This window comes from Plecotus auritus (assembly GCF_963455305.1).
Source record: "Plecotus auritus genome assembly, chromosome: 7".
NCBI lineage: Eukaryota > Metazoa > Chordata > Mammalia > Chiroptera > Vespertilionidae > Plecotus > Plecotus auritus.
In genome coordinates this window covers 73,134,745-73,157,021 of record NC_137774.1, presented here as the reverse complement: position 1 = coordinate 73,157,021, position 22,277 = coordinate 73,134,745, and the positions used below count along the sequence as shown (strand labels likewise).

Here is a 22,277-nt window from a genome sequence, read left to right as displayed (position 1 = left end):
GGACAAGCAGCTAAGCCTGTGAGCTTTGTCTGGAATCTTGCTTTTTAGCTCCTAGCACTCCTGCCCCCTCAGCACCTGACTCCTCCTACCCTTCCAGCTCCTGGCAGAATGTTGAGAGGTGATGGCACCCACAGGGTTAGGAGGAAGCCCCAGAACGGCCTCTGGGTGCTGCAGTCTGGAGTGGGTGACCTTAGAGCCAGACACAGGACAGTTGGAAGTGGTTTCTTGTTGGGTGGCCCAGCTTCGGGCACATGCACAACAGAAACCATCTTTGCAACTCACTTTTATTGTTTCTTTATAAACTTCCTCTCACATGGAGGAATATATTGTTATAGTCATTAGCTTATCTTTTTTTTTTTTTTTTACTCTATGCTAACAGCAGTGGAGCCAAGAGGAGGAAAAACATAAGCTACGATAGAAAGGCACTTAGAACCTGTTAAAATACTGATATCCTGGAATGTGCAACAACAAACCAACAACAACACATATACCAGCTCTCTTGAGCCTGGTCTATCACTGAGTCACATGCTGAGCTAATGTCATCTTCCAGTGCCCTGTTCCTCTGCTCCCTGGGCTTCAATTGCAAACCCAAACCCCTCATCCCCCAACTGGGGACTTAAAAGGCCTGGGGCCCTTCATGGAGTGGGGATGCCTGGGTCCTGGATGGGGCCTGAAGGAGACCAGCTCCTTCCTGTTCTGCTCACAGCCCCTTAGAGAGGCAGAGCCAGCACTGCCAGGCCCTGTTAGGGCAGGCTGGGTCAGGGTGACCCCTCTAGGACAGAAGGGCAGTCCAGAAAAGGGTAGGGGTCAGCAGAGCTGCTGAGGAACAGTAGGGGGACTCTGGAACCGCATGGCTACTAAGGACCCCACTGCTGTCCTGCAGCTCCCTTGTTCTGTCAGGGAAAGGGAAGGATTGCTCACTGATGCCAAGGACCGGGCAGGCCTGGAGCCAAAGCTCCTGTGCCTAGACCAGTGCCTCAGCACAGTGAGGGTTCAGGGTGGGAAAAGCACTTGCTGCATCCCCAGGGCCTGGTGGGAAAGCCCATTCCCTAGGGTCAGGTAGTGGGCACCTAGAACACCAGCATCCTTGGCTTATTCTGGCCCCTGGGATTTAAAAAAAAAAAGTCTAGGCCAGGGGCTCAGATGGAAGAAGCCAAAGGAAACAGCATGTCGTAAGTCCAGGCTTCCACCAACTTCCCCCCTCCCAGGTGGAGGGGCTGGGCCTCCCATAGCCAGTCTTAACTGCTTCACCATCCCCCCAAGCCCAGGGCCTCAGTCCATGGCCTCTGAAAAGCTCCTGTGCTCAGCAATGGCCTATAGCCCTCCCTTACCTGTGTGCTGGCTGTGACTTGGCACCCCCAGAATAAGAACTGTGTCTCAACCTGGGGTCATCCCCAGCCAGCTTCCAGCCTCCTACCAGCCTGCAGGTGTCTGCAGCCCCAAGTGCAAGAGGGACATTGCCCCAGGCCAGGCCCACCCCATCTGTTCCCTGAGCCAGGCCTGCCCGAGGTCCTGGCACCTCCCTTCCCCACACTCCAAGGCTCCCTATAAGGTAGAGCGGGGAGGCCAGTGGTAAAGAGGCAGCTGAGTGGTCAGCTGTTCCCTCATTTTGGAGAGCACCGTCCAAACCAGAGAAGAGCTGCTTCGGATAGGTAGGTAGGTGATGAGGGGCAGTGGGCAGAGCAGGCCTCCCTCTCTGAGCAGGAGGCACCTTGTCATAAGGATAAGGTGGCTCTTCCTGTGGCTTTGCAGGGGGCTGCACCTGTCTTGCTCTCCCTCTGGAGGGTGGGCCAGAGGGAAAGGGGTCCAAGGAGCACCCAGAGCAGGAGCCTGGTGAAATTAGGCAAGACGAGTAGGGGCCTCAATCCCAAGGCTCCTCGTCACAGCTTACCACATGAAGGGGTGTAGAAGCCCTGGGCCGGCAGAGGGGGTAGATGCCACCCCACCTGCCCCCACTGCTGGGATGTGGCTGGCAAGTGACAAAGGAGGGAGGGAGGGTGACCTGTCCAGGTTGGCCACTGGGTGAGGGAGGCACCAGGGTGGAGGACAGGGCCAGGAGACTGAGGGCCAGAGGTGAGCAAGGCCTCCGCATTCAGGGGCTCAGGTCTCCCTGGCCAGTAGGCAGTTCCTCCCTTGGGAGCCTGGGACACCAGCAATGACCTAGCACCATCCTTGCCACCCAGCTTGGCTGGGGCTGGGGCTGGGGCTGCCAGGGGGACACAGCCAACCAGGCCCTGGGGGCAGACGGACATTATTGCTATTTCGCAGAAAAGTTTCCGTTCGTCGGGGCAGGGCTGGGAGCTTCGGATAGTTGTCCCTGGGATGAGTTCAATTCACCACAGCTGGTTTGAGCAGCACAGAGCCAGGTGGGATGACCACCCAGCCAGGGGTCAGGGCCTCTGGGCTGCTGGCCGCCGAATTGACGCCTGTGGACAGGTCCAGCACGGTGCCTGGCAGCAAGGGGAGTCCTTCCGGGCTGGGCCGCGAGCGGCCACTCTCAGTCCTCTCCAGGGGGGTCTTACGGCCCTCCACACCAAGGGCCCTGACTGGCACTGCCCCACGCCCCTTCTCCCCCTCGGCCTTGCCACCCGTGGAGCCAGCCAGGAGGGAGACCATAGGCAGGCCTAGTCCACCAACCCCAAAGGGTGAGGGCATCAGTGGGTTCTTGGCCAGATTGAGGGGTAGGACAGGGCCTGGCAGCTCATGGCCCATGCCTGCCCCACTTCCCCCACCCCCACCATTGCCACAGGCCAGGGCACTGAGGTCAAGGGGGCCGGGGGCCAGGGGCAAGGGCAGGCCGGGCAGGCCAGGGCCTCCAAAGAGGGCAGTCGGGTTGGGGATGATGATCTGGGCCCCACTGACATAGGGGCTGCCATCGGGGGCAGGCAGTGGTGGTTTGGGGGGTGGGCGCAGTTGTAGGAGCTCCTGCTGCTCATGGGACACGAAGTGGCCATGGGCCTTGATGTGCTTGCGCAGCGAGCTGGGGTCCGTGTAGCGCTTGTGGCAGCCAGGCATCTTGCAGTAGTAGGGCTTGTCCACGTAGTGGGTTCGAGTGTGCTTGAAGCGGTCACTTGAGTTGGAGTAGCGCTTGTTGCAGCCCTCATATGGGCAGACGTAGGGTTTCTCACCTGTGAGTGGGGCTGGTGTGAGAGGTCTCCCAGCCCAGTGTCCTGCCCCCACCTACTACCTACTTGGCAGACTCCAGACCAAGATGTCTTTGAAAGTACAGACTCTCATTTGAGGGGCAGTGTCCTCAGCACTTGGCATGAGATGTGACGCCAGGTAGGGGCAGCAAACAGCCACTGAAAAGCCAGCCTGGTTACCCTCAGAACCCCTGTGCACTCATTGTGTGCCCTTGGCCTTAGAGCTATGCTTCAAATTGCAGGTGACAGCAGCCACGTCAATAGGAGAATTGATGAACCTGATTACAGTCTTCCATAAAGCCCCTACTAGAGGCAAGCCCACAGTGAGCACTGCATGAATGCCGACTGCCCTTTATGCAGCCTTTACTCAGCAGAATGGCTCCAGATTTTCTAAACGTCTGCTCCCTCACTGACCAGGATGGAGCCACGTGAGGCTATGGGCCTTTGAAGTGTGGCCACTCCAAATTGAGATGTGCTGTGAGTGTAAAATACACACCAGATTCTGCAGACTTCAAATGAAATGAAGATTTTCAATGTCTCATAGATATATTTTTAATTTTGAAATAATACTTCAGACATAATTGGGTTCCAGAAAATAAATGATTATAGTTCATTTCACCTATTTCTTTGTATTTTAATGCAGCAATTAGGAAATTTAAAATCAGGTGTGTGGCTCTGTTGGCCAGTGCTGGCCCTACTATGTGCTGGGTTATGGTGAGGAGCAAAGCGGACATTGAGTGCAATCACAGGTGGCATGAGTCAAATAATCTTAGAAAAAAAACAATGCTGAGTGTGGCGGGAAGACCTGTCTGTGCTCCGGTTTATTGAGGGTTTCACCTACAGGAGAGGCTTCCCCCAGCAAGTGGAGCTCGAAAAGGGACCAGTCAACAATGGGATGCATCCCTGTCTCTTGGGTGCCCATGGATGGTCAGGTGCCTGCCCAGCTGCTACCCTCCAGCAACCCCTCTCACCTGTATGTGACCGGTTGTGGATTTTCAGGTTCTCCAGACGGGAGAAGCTCTTGCTACAGGTGGGGCAGCGGTGCGGCTTCTCATTGGTGTGTGTACGGATATGGATGAGCATCTTGTACCTGCTCCAGAGAGGGCATAGAGCACAGCTCAGCTCAATGGACACCCGTGCCCCCTCCCTCCTGCCAGCTCTCGCCCTTCCTCACCTGGCATTGAAGCCTCGACCGTGACGGGCACAGCCTTCCCAGTGGCAGCAGTACCCCGCATCCTTCTCTGGCTTGACATGGTAATCATTAACATGATCCACCAAATCTTGCAGGAGCTCAAAGAGCTGGTTACACTGCGGGGCCAGGGAGGGTTCTGAGCCCATGTGAGGCCATCTGCCCCAGGCCCTGTCCCACTCTTCCTGGCCCCCACTCACCTTGGCCCAACGACAAACCAGCTGCTTGGGTAGGGGTAGCTCTGGTGAGAGGCACTTGTCCTTTGGGGGGGTGAGGAAGGAGGAAGCAGGCAGATGCAGGGCTCCCCCCGAGCCCAGAGGCAGGAAGAACTGGAAGGAGCTGGGGACACTGTCCAGGTAGCGCAGCGGCTGGAAATCCTGGGAGGAGAGGGCGAGGGGCAGAGGTGGTCAGTGCCCCATGGGGCCAGCAGGCCCAGACCCCTTATGTCTCCTATAGCAAGTTGAGTTGTCCCCACAATATGTCCTAGTCCTAACCCCCGGTACCTGTGTGTGTGACCTCATTTGAAAGATCTTTGTAAATGTGATAAAGTTAGAAGTGTGGTCTAGACAGGGTGGGAGGGGGGGTTCCTAAATCCAGTGACCAGTCTTCATAAGAGAAAGAAGGAGATTTGGATAGAGACACACATAGAGGGAAAGAGGCCATGTGATAACAGAGATTGGAGTGATGTAGTTCAAAACCCACACCTCTTCCTTACCGGGGCAGTAGGGACTGTGGGCAGGTCACCGTTGCCTTGGCGCTCGGGGGACAGTGAGCTGCTGCCATTGGGGGAGTCCAGTCCTGATGATGGTGACAAGCTGAGGTCTACCAGTGGGGTCGCTGAAAAGCGTCCCTCCACCTTCTCAGGGAACTTGGGGTTCAGTAGAAAGCCTAAAAGAGAAGCACAATTCAGGGGTGCTGGAGTCAGGAGTCCTGGTGGGCTAGGCCCTCCCACCTCTGAATCCTAAGCCATGACCTGGAAGCAAACCCCTGGCATGCTACACCCCCTGACCACCTGGGACTCCAGGTATCTGAGCAACAGCCTATATAACTGACAAATGTGATCTTGGCCATCATGAGAGCTCTGCCATCAGTTGACATGAAAAGTGGGAAGTATCCATTTTGCAGATAGAGTGATCTGGTATACAGGGTGAGCAACTGACTAGGAATGTGAAGCTAGGAGCTTCCCATCACCCGTCTGCCTCAGTGCTCCCCTCTAAAACGAGAGGTTTGGGCTAGGTTACTTCTAGAGCCTTCAAGCTCAGAAGGGGTAGATGTGGTTTTCAGGAGCACCAGAGGCAGAGCAGAAGGCCTGGGCCCGAAGCATCCTAAAAAACTTGCTGGACTAGGTGCCTAATCTCTACTGCCCTGCTGGCCACCCACACTGCCTCCAAGCCCAGGAGTTGGGTCTCAGGGCCTTTTGTTCCCACATAGAAACTCTGCTTCCCATTATCAGCTATTCCAACTCCTCCCAGAGACCTCAACTTGAATCCTGACTCTGCTGTCCCAGCTTTATAAACTAGGCAGGTAACTTCCTTCCTCGTGGGGACAATGTGACCTCCAAAGATAAACTGCTGGAAGGATGAATGGCAGAGTGTGGGGAGCACTCTAAGCTAGAAGCTGTGAGGGACTGCAATTTTGTCCTGGTGGGCATACCTTGGACATTCTTTCTATTGCCACATCTCCATCAGGGCCCAGAGACCATGGCCCTGACCCGGTGCAGTACCTGAGGGCGGGGAGCCCGGGGAGCATGGAGTGGGGCTATCATCCACGAGGCCAAGATCCCTGTGCAGAGCTCGGTGCCGGACCACACTCAGCGTCCTCTCCCGCTTTTCTCTCGCCGCCCGGAGCTTGGTGATGCTCAGCTTCAGGTCAAGCGGCTCGTCCAAGGAGTGCATAGTGATGGGGGTCTGGGGCTGGAGGTGGCAAGCTGGTATTCAGGCAAGAACCTAGGGGAGGACAGGAGCTGTGCTGTGACACTGTGATCCCAAGTCCTCCTTGGGCTACATTCATTAAAGCCCACGGGAGAGGGAGGTAGTATGTGTGTAGGTGTGTGAAGGCTGTCTCCCCAGGTGGGGAAACCTGAGTGGTCTGGCCAGCAGGTATCATAAAGAGAGCCAACCATCTACTCAGATCTTCCATGTCCACTTCCCACAAGTCTTTTCTGGTAGGCAAAGCTCAAAAAGTCCATTTTGCCATAAAACTGAGTTTTAGAGACCCTGCCTCAGGTCACAGAGCTAGGAAGTGGTAGAGCTACCATATTCAAAGTCAGATCTCCCAAGAAATAACCAGCCAAGTCCCAAAGGTCATTTCTGACTGAGTGGCAAGTTATGCCTGAAGCACATGCCTGGTTTGAGGCGAAAGACCCAAAACCAGGCCTGAGGAGCAATAGGTGTTCTCCAAGGTGGCCATGAGAGGTCCTCAGCTACTGACTGCTGAGGGCCCATTGTACCAGGCCCATTGGGATCTGTGGTCAGCTCTAAGGGAACAAAGCTGAGAGATGGCTGAGCAAAGACTGGCCCCAAGGGATGGGGGTGCAGACAGGTGGCATTGCCTCACAGGTGAGATAGAAGAGGTGCCCATAGGCACAGGGAGCCAGAGGGCTCTGGGCCGCCACTAGGGGGCAGCTGGGGGCTGTGGCCCAGCCAGGCCAGCCAGGGGCTGGGTTGGAAGGAAGTGGACCAGCTCTGTCTGGTGGTTAGTAAAATATATGCATATATCTTTTTTCTTTTTCTTTTTCTTTTTTTTTTTGGTGACGTCATTCTTTTATTATGAGTTCTCATGCTGGAATTTTCACCATTTTCTTAGAATGTCTCAGTGATGTAATTTTCTTCACATAAAAATGACCCAAAAGCAAGGTCAACTCTTCATTCCAAATTAAAACTTCTTACAGAGGCAGTCTTTTCACACGTAGGGAAACATTCACAGTGTTTCCTTGCATTTGTTAATTGAGATGATTACTCCCTGAAAATCTATCTGCTAAACAAGCCAACACTGAGATACTGTATCCCTGCCATTCACTGAATCCAGGTTTTCACAATTTAATACAGAATAATCCCATAAGCACCATGTGGTAAGAGACTTTGCATATTTTGTTTGGTGTGTCTCCTGGGGGGGGGGGCGGGGGGCTAGTGTTGCCTACAGATGCCTACAGAGCTGTGTGGCGCTCTATCTTCGGAGCAGGACAGGGGAGAACAGCCCCCACATCCCCACTCGTTTTCTCCAGGTCAAGCCCCTCGGCAACTTTAAACAGTTTTCACCTCGTTCCAAGCCCTGGCTCATCTGTTTCCTAGGACAAGCTCCACTTTTTTGTTGTTGTTAATCCTCACCCAAGGATATTTTTTCCCACTGATTTTTAAAATATATATACTTTTACTGATTTCGGAGAGGAAGGGTCAGAGAGAGATAGAAACATCAATGATGAGAGAAAATCACCGACTGGCTGCCTCCTGTACGCCCCCCACTGGGGATCGAGCCCACAACCCTGGGCATGTGCCTTGACCGGAATCGAACCCGGGACCCTTCAGTCCACAGGCCGACACTCTATCCACTGAGCCAAACCAGCCAGGGCTTCCTATTGATTTTTATAGAGAGTGGAAGGAAGGGAGGGAAGTGGAAAGTAAGAGAAACATTAATGTGAGAGACACATTGATTGGTTGCCTCCTACGCGCGCCCATTCGGAATCGGACCTGCAACCCAGTTAGATGCCCTTGACTGGGAATCAAACCCAAGACCCTTCAGTGAGCGGGCTGACCCTCTAAGCCAGAGGTTCTCAACCTTTCTAATGCCGCGACCCTTTAATACAGTTCCTCATGTTGTGGTGACCCCCAGCCATAAAATTATTTTCGTTGCTACTTCATAACTGTAATTTTGCTGCTGTTATGAATCGTAATGTAAATATCTATGTTTTCTGACGGTCTTAGGCTCTACAGCAGCGGTTCTCAACCTGTGGGTCGCGACCCACAGGTTGAGAACTGCTAGCAGGGTCACCTAAGACCATCGGAAAACACAGATATTTACATTACGATTCATAACAGCAGCAAAATTACAGTTATAAAGTAGCAACAAAAATAATTTTATGGCTGGGGGTCACCACAACATGAGGAACTGTATTAAAGGGTCGCGGCATTAGAAAGGTTGAGAACCACTGCTCTAAGCACTTAGCAACACCGGCCAGGGCTAGGCCAAGCTCCACTTTTGCTAAGACCCTCCAACCACCCAGAGAACTTAGGACCCTCAGCTTCTGGGGACACATACAAAGGCCCACCGGCACATGCTAATATTAGAGTCTATAAGCCTAGGGAGGGGGATTGTATTATCAGAGCACCGTTGGCTGCACTTGGCCAGGGGACCCAGGTCTGTGATTTGACTTGTTCCTGTCAAACTCCAACAGGTAAGAGCCAGCAGATCTGTTTGGATTTGCCCCCCAGGCCATGTGAGGGCCAGGAGCTCCCAGACATGCAAGGGGGGCTGGGACCAGACTGCCTCCCTGCCCTTCAGGAGCCCCAGTTCCAGGCGGGCAGGTGAGTGAAAGACAGTGATGGGTAGCGATGGGCCCCCTCCACTCTCCTTCTGGATGGGGGAGGAGCTGCCCTCTGCCTAACCCACCCCCTAGTCATGTCAGTTTGTCTGTGTGTCTGCCTGTCCCTCCACCTGTTTATTTTTAGACACAGGCCCCTTCCAACCTCCCTGAAGCTCCTCTGTGTTAGGAGCCTGGAAAGAGAGGAAGGAAGTAAATATTTATGCTGATTAAGAATTCAGGAGCCAGGAAGGGCTGGTGGCCTGGTCCTTGGCTGGCCTGGGGCCACAGGCCTCCCCAAAGCCTCCACTTCCCACCCCCAACCCCCAACCCAACGTGGCCGAGAAGGGGACCATGACGGCAGAATAGTTTGGAAATGAGAATTCAAAGTGACACTGACTCTCATTGGTGTCGTTGTCCAAGCAACATCCTTTGGCACTTGCCCCACTGCCCTCCTCCCAGACCAGAGGGGGGACCAGGGAGGAGCCCTGAGCCCTGGTCACCTTGTTCTGAAGATCTGAAGGAGGCTTTGGGGAGGAGAACCAGAACCAGGGAGGGCCCCAAAAGGAACCTGTCCCCCAGGGGGGGGCCCAAGGTGGGAGGGGGTACCCTTGCCCCCCACTACTGCCCTTGGGTTTTGCCCTGGGTTTCATTCTGATGGGAGCCAGAGCCCAGCCTAGAGGCACAGCCTCTCCACTCCTGGAAAAGGAGGAAGGCGCCGCCCCCAAAGCCCTCAGTCCCAGCAACCCCATCTCCAGGCTGGCCTCACCCCAATTTCCCTCGCAATGGGGGCCCCTCTCCAAGGGGAAGACGCCTGTGACCCACTCCTTGGCCAACCTCAGTGTCCTCTTTCACCCCCATCCCCCAGCCACCAGCCAGCGGCCAGTTCTGGGCTCGAGCTCTGCTCTTTGTTCCTGGGCTGGGTGAAGGGGGGCGGGTGAGAGCCAGTTATGCTCTCGGGAGGCTGAGGGGACAACCTGGCTTGAAACCCTGGGACTGGCGCTATGATAACCTGAGAGGCCAGCCAGCCATCACCCGATTTAATGCTCACGACAACCAGGGAGATAGGGAGGATGGAGACACTCAAAAGGGCAGCTGTCTTGCTCTGAGGGTGCAGGCAAGTTTCTTAACCAGTGGTGGGGCCCGAAATAGGCAGGGGCCACGAATCTCCAGCCCGGTGCGGGCACTCAGTAGGCACCCCGTGGGTGCAGCATGGAGTCCACTGGGAACCTGGCTTGATGATGTGACTCCACTCTGCTGGTGTGGGGTTGTGGGGCTCTGTGTGGGCGGGATGCTGGGCGGGGAGGCAACGCAGAGGTGGTCAAGCTGCCTGCCGGGTGCTGCACAGCAACTCCAGCTGCGAAAGGAACTAATTAGAGTGGAGGGAGCTGAGGGAGCGTGGGGCGGTGTGGGGACCACCGAAGTGGTGGGGGCGGGCAGGGGTCATCTGGGGGTGGGCCACGCTGGCCCTCGGGCCCGCCCCTCCCCCTGCCTCACCGCACCCTCCCAGCCGGCTGCGCCTAGACAATGGCTGCTATTGTGTGTTGCCTGTGGCCCAGCAACGGGCCTCAGCTGCTGGGCCCACCAAGACACGCCCCCCCCATACCCCTGGCCTACCTGGCAGGTCCCCCCAACACTTCTCCCCTCCACAGGCAAAGCACTACATGGGGAAACTGAGGCCCTGTGGCTAGGGTGGATGGCATACAGAATGGGGGATCAACATCCATTAAATACCTACCCTTCGTGTACTATTTGTCCATGAATTCTCTGAACCCTCGCAAACCCCTACTGTGAGTAGATATAGTCATTTCCCGTCATACAGATGGGGAAACTGAGGCTCCAGGTCACCAGGCTAATAGGTGCAGGTTGGAATCTGCTCTACATAAAGCCCCTCCTTGCCTGCTTGGGGAGGACGGTGGGCTGGCCCTGAGCCTGGAGGAGTGCCTGTGTAGGCGGAGGGGGCTCTACACAGCAACCCTAGAAGCACTCACGGTCTCCTTGGCAGAAGCAGAGAGAGAGTGGGGTCCTCTATAAGTTGGGGGCTCTCCTCACAGTAGCATAGAGTCAGATCCCTGACCAGCAGTGAGCCAGTGTTGTCAAGGGCAACATGAGGAACACCCCTTATTCTCAGAGTAACCCTGAAACTACCCTTTGGTCAGCCATGGCTCGTCCAGCAAAGGACTTATGGATAATTCCAAGATGCAACTCTCAGAAGCCCAGGTGGCTTTCTTGATATAGACTGGAAAGAGGAAGCAAGTCCCTAGGGCCTCCCTTGTGCTCCATGGGTGCCCCGTGTCTGGTGACTAGGACCATCACTGCCAACATGCTGGTCATACAAATGGAGAAACTGAGGCCCAGAGAGAGAGAGACCACTGCCCCAGGTCACACAGTGGGTGGCAAGCCCAGGACTGGAAGCTATGGGTGAATATTACAGGATAACAGTATCAACAGCCAGTTGTTGATAGTTGGGGAACGTGCTAGCACCTGTTCAGGCAGGTGCTCTTTCATTCCCATTTCTCAGATGCAAAAACAGAGGCTCAGGGAGATTAAATAATCTGTCCAGGGTCACACAGCTTGTCTGTGGCAGAGCTGGGTTTAAGCCAGGTGAGTCCAGAAACTGTGTTCCCCATTAGCTTCTCCTCCCTGTGCCAATGGATGTGGGGGAATAAGCAGGCAAAAGGGCTCCAGCTTGGCACCCTCTCCCTGCCTAGGGGTTTGCCTGAGCTGGGTGCAGAGCCTAGGAGGGGCAGAAGGCAGTGGGTGGGCGCTGGAGAGGCTGGCTGGGGGTGGCCACAGGGAAGCTTGGAGAGCTGCAGGCAGATATGCTGCCAAAGCAAAGGGCCCACAACCCTGCATTCCTGAGAACCACTGCAGCTCCACCCTGCTCTGGCTACGAGTTCCACCCTCCATGGCAGCCAAGCAGCAGGGGCTAGGGACAGGGGCAGGCCTCATCCTCTCCTGGTCCCCTTTCCTGACTAGGCAGCAGAGCATACCCAGGCCGTAAGTATGGGGTAGACCACCTGGATCTCCAACATGGTTCTGCCACTTCCTACCCATGTGACTTAGGGAAAGTCACCTCAGGGTCCTCATCTCTAAAGTGAGATAGTAATAATAGTAATAACCCATTCCCATTGGGTTTTGGGGAGAAATCAATGCAATGATGCAGTCCATGATTATTTAGTGTTTCCCATTGGGATGCGACATCCAGCACCTCGAACAGTACTGGGTGCATAGTAGGTACTTAATCAGACTTATTGAATATATTGTCACCAAAGCTGAGTTCTCCAGCCTTTGGCCAGTCTAGAGTTGTGAGGGCAGCTGAGGAGAGGATTGGCCCTCCCCGCTGTTCCCACAGACACTGTAGTCTCACACTGGGAGCATGTGGGCTTCGGTTTAGGGTGTAAGTGAACAAGTGTGTGCCCCTCAGAGAGCCTCAGGCCTCTGCTGTCCTGTGGAATGGCCACAGCAGACCGTAGTCACCTTCCAGAGACTTGACTGCTTCAAAGAAAGAACACTGGGAGGCCCTGGAGAGGTTCTGAGCAGCCCTGGAAGGAGCAGGCCTCCTCCCAGGATGAAGGGGAGGGGCTTATCCTGAGGCCTCTGCCCAGCAGGTCCCAGGAGAGGGGCCAGGGCAGGCAGCATTTCCTGGAAGAGCATGGGGTTTGACTTCCCTGGGAACCTCTTGCTCCCAAGACAGGCCCCTCCCCCATCACCAGAGGGGTGCTCAGCCAGGACCCTGGGCCTTCCCAGATCCTCTGGGAGCGCAGACCTCACCCTGGTGTGAGTGCAAGCACCCCCAGGTGAACCAGCCAAGGCCAAGCGTTCTGCTCTGTGCTATGGGGACCTTGGAAAAGGCCCCAGCTGGGCAGCACCTGCGCAGGCATGTTTAGACAGTGCTACCCAGAGCCAGGCTCCCTGGTTCCAGTCCTCGATGCCTCCACCCCTAGCTGTGGAGCCGCAGATGGCTCCCTGTAGCCCCCTCCGAGCCTTGGTTTCTTCCTCCACCGTCACAGGTACCACAATCACAGGCACAGTCAGGGCACCCTGCAGGACTTGTCTGGCTGGGTGCCTGGCACACAGGAGGTGCCAGCAACTGGTAGCCCTGAGGATTCTTGTTCCTGCCCCATGCAGTAACTTGGCCTGCCAAAGTCACCCAGATAGTTCAGGCAGCACAGAAGCTGGAAGGCATGCAGCTGGCTCCCCTAACACTTGTGCTCCCCAGATGTACTTCCTTCTCCAACATTAGCAGGGTGACACCGGCTGGGGGCAGCAGCTCACTCATGGGCCCTAGACGGCAGATGAACACTCACACAGATGTGTGTGCCCATCCAGCTGCAGGGTCCAGCCTGGCACAGAGGTCTCCCTTAGGCCTGGTGGCTCTAGGCGCCCTAGTGCAGCCCCCGCCCCTTGCCTCTTGCCTGCCTGCAGCCACCTTTGCACAACTATGTCTGGTATTTTCCTGTCTGCCCAGCTTCGGGGGGAGGTGGTATGTGGGGCTATGAGCACTGCCTGCACCTGGGCCTCAGCCAGAGGGGAGCCCGCCAAGCAGCCCCCACACCAGCCCGCCCACACACCCACTGGTCAGCAGGCTGGGAGGGAAGGGCTGGGCCCAGGCTGCCCAAATCCCTGGGAGGGGCCAGTACTGGGGAGCCAGACAGGACACACACCCAGCAAGGCCTAGACATTGGAAGCCCAGGCCCTGCCAGTCAGCACTGCCATTCTCAGTGGCAGCAGGGCACTCCTCCAGAGCTCTCTGGGGCCAGCAAAGGTGTTGGTCAGTGTCCCACAGGACATGGATGGGCACCCACAACACCCTGCAACACACAGGTCCGTGCATATGTGTTACACCTGTGCACATACAGGAGACACACAGGACATGGCAGGTAACCAGTGTCAGAGTGTTAGGCTATGGTAGTGAGCAGAGACGGGGCCTGTGGCCTACCCCTCCCATCACCAAAGAATGGGCACCAGGCCCACTGAACAGCACCTGCCAAGTCCCAGCGGGAGGGGAGGTGGGCAGGACAGACTCCGGACTTTGGCCTGTCCCTCCCAGCCTCATTTACCCCCTCACTCAGTTATGCATTCCAACACCAGGCCCTCCACTCAGTTCTGGAGAATGAAGGGCATCCAGACTTCAGTGGGGGAACCGCTGGCAACAGAAAAATAATATTATGTTGCTCCTGCCAAGTGGGGGCGGAGGGGAGCAGATCTGAGTTGGCCACGTGGACATGGGGTAAAGCAAGAGAGAGCATTGGGTCCTAACAAGTTCTGCAGGCTACAATTGCCAGCATGCCTCCCACTTACCATCTCCATTCATCCTCACCACCTTGCCAATTAGGTGCTATTCTCCCCATCTTCCAGATGAGGACACACTGAGGCTCAGGGCAGTTCAGTCACCTGCCAAGGTCACCGAGCTGTAAGTAGCACAGCTGGGATTCACCTCCAGGTCCAAAGCCCACACTCTAGGTCCAATGCTGCAGAGGCCAGTAGTGTGGCCTCAACTAACCCACAAGGAAGCTGTCTATCATTCAGCAGTAGAGGAGGCTCAAGGGTGAGGCTAGGCCAGGACCTGGGGGCACTGGAAAGCCATGGAGTATCCTACACAGAAAGTGCCATCATCCTTTCCAGCCCAGAATCTCTTGTCCCCTGCAGTACCTCCTTTCTCAAGATTCCCTGCCACGCCCTAACCGGTTTGGCTCAGTGGATAGAGCGTCGGCCTGCGGACTGAAGGGTCCCAGGTTCGATTCCGGTCAAGGGCATGTACCTGGGTTGCGGGCACATCCCCAGTAGGGCGTGTGCAAGAGGCAGCTGATCGATGTCTCTCCCTCATCGATGTTTCTAACTCTCTATCCCTCTCTCTTCCTCTCTGTAAAAAATCAATAAAAATATATTAAAAAAAAAAAAATTCCCTGCCACCATGAGCTTGGGGCCCATCTCTTAAGTGCCAGCTCCTGTTTTACAACCTTCCCTGTCCCCAAAATCTCCTCCAGCTGCCACTCCCCTTCGACCCCCTACTTTAGAAAGTCTTCCCTGATTCAGCCTCTTGCAGCTGTACATGAGCTGTTCTTCCAGGTGCCTGAGAGCGGAGCAGAGGCCCTGGCTCTGTCTCCACACTGCCAAGGCAGCATCCCTGGCCCTGTGTGGCCCTGTGCTGCATGTGACACTCACCCTGGGTCAGGGTCCTCACTAATAGATCACTAATGCCACAATGTCACCAGTGCTGGAGCATGCCCTGAGTGCCCAGCCCTGCACACGATGTCATATTCATTGCCCCCAACCTTCAGCTCCAAGTACTGACCCCGCCCTCCCCGCCCCCGCCTCTTTCCAAGAAGGGAGGCTTAGGGCAGGTAGGGGTATCTCTGGGGCCCCGGGCAGCTCTGAGCCTTCTCGGGGTGCTGAAAAGTAGAAGGCCTCATGGAGCAGACCACTGCCTGCTCTTTCACAGCCCCCCACAGCCCACTCCTTCCACCAGCATGAACTGGACATTGATGCAAAGTGCTGGGGCTCAGAGCCAGAAACCAGGCCTGCCTCAGTGTGATGTGAGCCAGTCTCTGGGACTCAGTTTCCCCATCCAAGAAAAGAGCTGGCCTAGAATAGGACTGGAGCTCAAGCATCCTGACCATGCTCCTAACAGCACCATTGCCCTTCACTTTTCCTGGTACTTGGTCCTCAGTACGTGTTTGCTGAGTGCATGAATCTATCTGTGGTGCCACCAGCCAGGTGAGGTGGGCAGGTATGGAGGGGCTTACAGCCCAAAGAAGGAAGTAGCTTGTCCAAGGTCAAGGTGAGAGGCAGGGCCTGGACACAGATTCTTCCTCCTCCCCTGGAGCAGGGCTAGGGCGGGGCAGCCAGAATCGCCCTGGTCAGTTGAGATGACCAGAAGGACCCAGTTTTCCCAGCTTCATCTCCTGCCACTCCTCACGTCTTCCAGGGCCTACCCCAGAACAGCTGGACAAGACCGGGCCCAGCAGGGACTCTAGCACAAACTCTGGCTCCACCCCATGCCCTTCTTACCAGCCATCCCACCCTCCCCTGCTTGTCCACTCCAGGCAGCAAAGCAAGTCCAGAAGCCAGGGGGCAGCCTCCAAGCCCAAAAGGAAACATCATGCCAGGCCTGGCCTACTTCAGGCTCTTGGGGCCCAGGGTCCATAAGACCATGCAGGGTGACCACTAGGTGTTTTGAGGTGGTGCTGGGGGCTCGGCCTGGACGATGGTGGAGCTGGTAGGCAGACAGCCAGCAGTACTGGGATGGGGGTACTTTAAAACAGGCAGAACAATGGAGGGCTCCATAGCCTCGGGGGAGGGGGACATCACAGCTGGGGTTAGTCAGCCTGGAAGGGTGGGGGTGGGTTTGGGGGGTTCTGGATGCAGAAGGAAGTGGACCAGAAGAGAAATGGCAGGCTGGGACTTCCCAGCAAGACCCAGGTGGATATGGGAATAAGGGAGGGAGGCTTTATCCAGACACAGCTGTCCCCCATGTCAAGCCCAAGCAGTGGATAGGAGGGCAGGAGTGGAGCTGGGGGGATTCCCAGGCTGAATTGACATTTCAGAGACCAGGGCCAGAGAGCCCTAGGCTCCATTCCCCCTCTCTGTCCCTCCCTAAGTGACCCCAGGCAAAGCCCTCAAATCTCTGAGCCTATTTCCCCCCCACCAGTGCCCACAGGCAGCCTCCTTACTCCCAGGGTCCCAGTGAGGCACTGGCCTGTGAGCACACTGTGCAAATGGTGGAGACCCTCTGTCAGCCGGCAGAATTGTTTTCCTGGAGGCACCCAGGGCTGACTCAAGCAGCTCAGCAATCTCCTGGGGCTTCCGCAGGCTCCCCACCCGCCCTTGGCAATGACTGGAAGAGGGGGCCAGAGGCTGGGTCTGAGTCCCCTCCCCAGGCAGCCATCTGCCAAGGCAGTAGTATATGTGCACACATAACCCACTCAAATGTCAGGTGACTTCTTAGGCAGTGGAGTCAAAGGGCCTGAGGAGATCCCAGCCAACCCCCAGTTATGGCCTGGAAGATTCTCATTCCCCTACCATCTCCCACCAGAGAGATGGCATGTGGAACAGATGGGGAAGCCCTCCTTCGCCGCCCCCACCCCCGCCCCGGGCCATTATACTTTCCAGCTCTGTGCTCCCAGGCTCCTCCCAGCCTGGCCACCAGTTAACCAGAACTCTCCATCCCATCTTGGAGGGGGCATGGAAGGCCAGTGCTCCCCCCATCAAGATGCCCAGAACCAGGGCCTCTCCTATGCCCAGCTTGTAGCACATCCCAGTCAGGATGGTCAGACAACTGGGGCTCCCTGGGGACCAGCTGTGTGGAAGCTCTCAGAGCTCCCCTGGAAGAGTACCAGAGCTGGGAGAGAAAAAAGGGCCAGGGACCCTGACAGGTCTGGGCCAGGCCTCACGTCTTCCATGGACAGGTCTGGAGTAGAGGCCAGGAGGATCAGCGCAGGGAAAGGATAGATGCTTGGGGCCCAGTGTGCACAGCTGCTGGGGCCACTTAGGGCTCCCCTCAGGAGCAGGGTCCCTTTTCACTCCAGGCTGGGAAACTGGCCATCAGACACCACCACTGCAGCCACAGCAGACCCCCAGGAACTTGGACCCCCCCAATGCCCACGTGCCCTTTTCCATCCTGAGCTTCAGTTTCCTCATTTTTCTAATAGGGATCAATGGAACTCTCTCACAAGGTTAAGGTGTCAATGCCTGCAAAGTTCATGGGGCCATTGGAAGGCACTGTTGATTTTTTCAGGGAGTTGTTACCAGACGATCCACCCAAGCTGCTTTATCCCTGACCCACTTCTCCCCCACCCCCTCCCTGGGGACCTAAAATGGCATTTTTATTAGTTGCAGAGACAGCAGAGGTTTATGGGGTTATGTGGGAACCAGGAGAGAAACCTGGGTCTACTCCAAGCTGTGCCCCTCAAAGAGACCCCCACTCCTCCAGCAAGCCCTTCTTTGTCCTAGCATCAAAGCAGTTGCCTCAATCCTGGCTGATCAGCAAAGCACTGGAGGTCCTGGTTGACAATGGGAGTCCCTGCCTAGCCACACCTGATTTAGAATTCTCCAGGTGTGAGCTGAGGCATCCACCGGAGAAATCCTGAGCAGATGTGTCCCAAGGACCTTGAAGGAGCTGTGGTCCTCCACACTCAGAGCCAGGGCAAGGTTGGATGGGCTGGCATTCTCAGGTGAACTTTTAGACACATGTCTGGGCCTCAGCCTCTCTCTAGGGCCCTTTCACAGACCCTGGAGGGGGAAACAACTCAGGCCCTGGAGGCAGTGGGGGGATCCACATCTTTCTGGCTGGCCCCAAAGAGCCCCTCACCAGCTAGCGGTGTTCCCCACCTCTGAGAAGGGCACTTGTCTGGGTGAAGGGAGGATCACTCAGTACCTTCCAGGGCTCACTCCTCTGACTTAGTCATCTGTGTGAAATGTACAATGACAATAATAGCCCTGAATAGAGGAAGGATTCTCTCAGCCTCAGAAAAGGCAACCCCACTCTTCATCCCCCCATTCCACCTGGCTCAGGCCTCTCCACTACACTCCGAATTTCCCACTTGCATAAGAGGCCTCTTCCACTTGCCTCCCCTGGGGCTCAGGAACCTGGGAAGCATACCCCACTGGAGGAAAGAGGTAGGAGCAGGAGTCTTCCCTGCCCTGTCCAGCCCCTCTCCCCTGCCCGACATCCGGGGCCCACCCCAAACACCTTCCAAAGAGCTCTACTGCAGGCCCCACTCCCCACATCTGGTCACCCAGCCACAGCTTTCACCCCCCTCCCTCATCCTGGGATTGTCCCAAACTCTGCCCAGCACCCGTACCCGCCCCCTTGCCTAAGTGGGAAATTGGATGGAAAACCCACATGGGAAAATATCAGGAAAACACATTCTTCTTTCTATACCACAGCTCAGACCCTGGGAGGATTAGGTGTCAGAAGACACTCCCACTGCCCAGGGCCAAGGCCAGGCCAGGGAAGGAAGGGAGAGAAAAGTGAGGGCCCCATAGTGGGGCTGAGAGGGGTCTAGGCCCCCCAAACAAGCCCTAGGAGGGGATCTGGAGAGCTTTGTCTCCTTCGAATCAGTTCAGCCTCTCACCCTCCATGGGCACTCCCAGTGAGGCAGCCAGGGGAGCCCAGGCAGGAGAAGACATGGCTGTGGCTACCCATTTGCAGCTGGGCTTTTAGAAACAACAAAAGCTTTGGGGGGTGTGGGGGGGGGGACGTGGTTCACACGATTGTTTAAAATGAGGTTTTTGGATGTCTGTGGCATCCAGTTATTCATACTGGCTCCACCCACAGACAATTGAGAGTTGGCTTTTGTTGGCTTTACCCCTCTCTCAACATGCCTCCGCCCCCCAAGTCTTCTCATGGACTCTGGAGCTCAGGAAGCTCACCTTGTCTGACCCTTGGTTTGACAGATGAGGAAACTGAGACCCAGAAAGGGGAGGAGCCTGGCTCAAACACCTCTGGGAGTTGGTGGCCCAGCCAGGACTCAGTTCCAGAATGTCAGACTTCTAGGTGGGGGCTTTTCCCACTCACCCTCCAGGCTGTGGCCCAGCTCCGGCATATCCCCCAAAGTCACTAACCCCAAAAGCAGTGGTGCCTAGAAGTGGGGTTACTCACTGTCTGGCTTCCTGGTGTTCCCTCTCCCCATCAGTGAGGGAGGAACTGGCAGGTGTCCCTATGTAGAGAGCCAGGAGCAGGGAGAGGCCCCCCAGGGGGCCTGTGCCAGGGTCACTCAGAGGGCAAAGAGCCCCAGCTGGAGGGATTTAACACCAAAGGTTAAAGGTCACAGACAGGGAATGGTGGGCAGGCATGGGGGGGGGGGCGGTCAGAGGGTCAGCACTAATGGCAGCTCCAGAAAGGAGGGGGAGGAGAAGGGGCTGAGGAAAACAGGGCTGCTTCCAAGAGGTCCTCAACCCCCATAAATGGTGGCCCAAATCCCTGGTCACTGTCTCCTGCTTGGTGGGAGTGCCAAGCTGAGCTGGGAGTGGGCTGTGAAATGAGCTGGGCTGAAGCTCAGAAAGGGGTGTCCTAGAAGGGGCCCCCAGGTGCAGCCCCTCCCCCAATACAGGCCAAGACCAGCTGGGAGGCCCAGCTGTGGCCCAAAGGGGAGAAGGAGGAGCAGAGAGGGGGGAGGCTCCGAGGTCATGGGGAGGGATGTATGGGCTGGGCTGGAACAGCTGTGGCACTGTGGCACTGGTGGGGTTGGGGGAGGGCTGGGTGGGTAGGCAGACTGAAGGAGCCCGTTTCCTCTTCCCTGAGTCTGGGGGCTGAGGAAGACCTGAAGGAAACACTGGGGAGCAGAGCGTCTTCCCTAGCTGTCTGTTAAGCCCCACCTTCTCTCCAGGCATGTAGGACCCTTGGGATGACTGTCTCCCACGACCACAGCTAGGTCCTGTCCCTGGTCCAGACCAAGAATCACAGCAGCCCAAGCCGTGGCCAAGTCCAGGTCCAGGGCTGGCCTGGCTGCCCCTTCAGTGTCAAGCATTCCCTTCAGAGCCAAGATCCTGGGCTGAGATGGCTGGGGGCCCAGGGCTCCTCCCAGGATCCCTTCCCGCTTCCCAGGCCCCTGGGCAGGGCTGCAACCATAGCGGCCCTTGGGGGGGGGAGGGGGACAGGCCAGGCAGGCCCTCCTGGACAAGCGACAGGCGGCATGCTGCCCTGCTGTGGCCTGAGTACCCGGCTGGGCAGGGCAGTGTGCCAAGGCCTCCAGGTGCCAGCCTGGATTCCAGCCCCATCCCAGGGGGACAGGGGGAAGCAGGGCACAGGCATTTCCCTCTTTCCAGATGCACCTGCCTCGCCCCCTCCAGACCTTTCCTCAGGAGGGTTAGGTACCCCTGCCCTCCCCACTCTGCCAGGCCCTCTGCTTGCAGGGGTTGGAACAAGCGCTGGACAGGACTCTAGCTCCTAGTCCAAACGCGGCAGCACCCCTGTCCTGAGCCTCAGGGACGCCTCCCTCCCCTGCCCTAGGAAGGGTCGGGTCTAACCAGGGTCAGAGACTTTCGGGGACAGGGAAGAGACACCTTTCAAACCCAGTTTTAGAAACAGCCCCGACGCAGCCGTTAAAAGGGGGGGCTGCCCAGCAGCCCCAGACAACTTCTTGCCCAGACCTGAGGGGGGGTGGCCTGGGCCCACCCCGCAGCGCGCCCCCACTGCGGCCGCCCAACTTCCCCGCCGAAGTTTGCTACTGCCCCGGGTCCGGCCCCGGCTCCGGCTCCGGCTCGGCCCGGCCTCAGGATGGACGGAGGGCAGAGGGAAGAGAAAGACAGAGAGACCAAAGGACGGAGTCGGGGAGCCGGCGAGAGAGGGAGCGCGCAAGCCAGCGAGCTAGGGAGCGAGCGCAGGGGCCCCGGCGAGGGCTCACAATGGCCCGGGGCGAGGCGCGGACGCGGTAGGGGGAGGCGACCCTCTGGCCCTGCAGCCCCCGCACGACAAGCCGGACCCCCGCCCGGTCCCCGTCCCCACGATGCGATGCCAGAGGGCTTCCTACCTCGGCGGCGGGGCGGTAGGCTCCCGGCTGCGGGCTCCGGCGGTCGGGGGCGGCGGGGAGTGAGCGGGGGAGGGGCCGGAGCGGGCGGGGGCCGGGACGCGAGGCTCACCGGGCGCGGGCTCCCCTGGCACGGCCGCCCGGCACCCGGCCGCTCCGCCACATCTGCAGCTCCGGCGGGGAAGGTGGCCGCGGCGGCCGGGCCGGGCCGGGATGTCTTACAGAGGGAGGGAGGAGGGCGGAGGGAGGCGGTGGGAGGAGGGACCGGCGGGCTGCGGAGGAGGGGAGGAGGAGGGGCGCGGGGGGCAGCCGCCCTCCCTCCTCCCTCCCCTGCTGCTTCCCTCCAGCCCTCCCAGCAAACCCCTCTCGCCGCCGCGGCCCCAGGCCCGGGGCGCCAGCTGCCAGGCGGGGACTGAGCGACGGGGGGAGGGGGCGGCCGCGCGCGGGCGCTGGGCCGGGGGAGGGGAGGACGGAGGGCAGCAAGGCGGCGGGGAGTCGGCACCCAGAGGGAGGGAGGGGGCGCGGGGACGGGAACGTCCTCTCCGTCCCCATCCTTGGGCTCACCCCCCCGCGGCCCCGCCCCCAGTCCGAGGGCAGCGCTAGGACACGGCCTGGAGGTGGCCCGGGGGTGGCGGGGGGAGGGATGTCCCGCCCTCGGGGAAGCCCGGGGAGGGGGCGGGCTCGCAGTGGACTGAGGGGCCGGGGGCGGGGGGGTGGGGGCGGGCGTGAGGGTCCAGAGGAAAAGCCCCGAAAACCGGGAAGATGAAGGAGGGGCGGGGCGCATCACCTCCCTCCCGCGGGGTCACCTTGGCCAGGCCCCCCGCAGCCCCCGGCGACGGGGAGGGCAGTTAGAATGCCTCTCCGCCGGCCCAGATTTCTCCGCCCAGCCCAGTTCCAGGAACGCGCGGGCAGCACCCGGCAGGCAGAGGCCCCAGCTCCGGATTCGGGGCAGCGCA

The 22,277-nt window shown here is 57.7% G+C and overlaps 1 protein-coding gene across 1 annotated transcript; it reads right to left on the bottom strand.

The window, feature by feature from the left end:
- Positions 1 to 272: 272 nt before the first annotated feature.
- GLIS2 (GLIS family zinc finger 2) lies at positions 273 to 21,456 on the bottom strand. The gene is made up of 7 exons (XM_080681321.1): positions 21,325 to 21,456; positions 6,056 to 6,278; positions 5,048 to 5,220; positions 4,533 to 4,709; positions 4,318 to 4,451; positions 4,115 to 4,233; positions 273 to 3,128 (listed from the first exon to the last, which is right to left on the bottom strand). The coding sequence occupies exons 2-7, from the start codon at positions 6,225 to 6,227 to the stop codon at positions 2,329 to 2,331; spliced, it is 1,575 nt and encodes a 524-aa protein (XP_080537447.1). The 5' UTR covers positions 6,228 to 6,278; positions 21,325 to 21,456; the 3' UTR covers positions 273 to 2,328.
- Between the last annotated feature and the right edge of the window lie 821 nt (positions 21,457 to 22,277).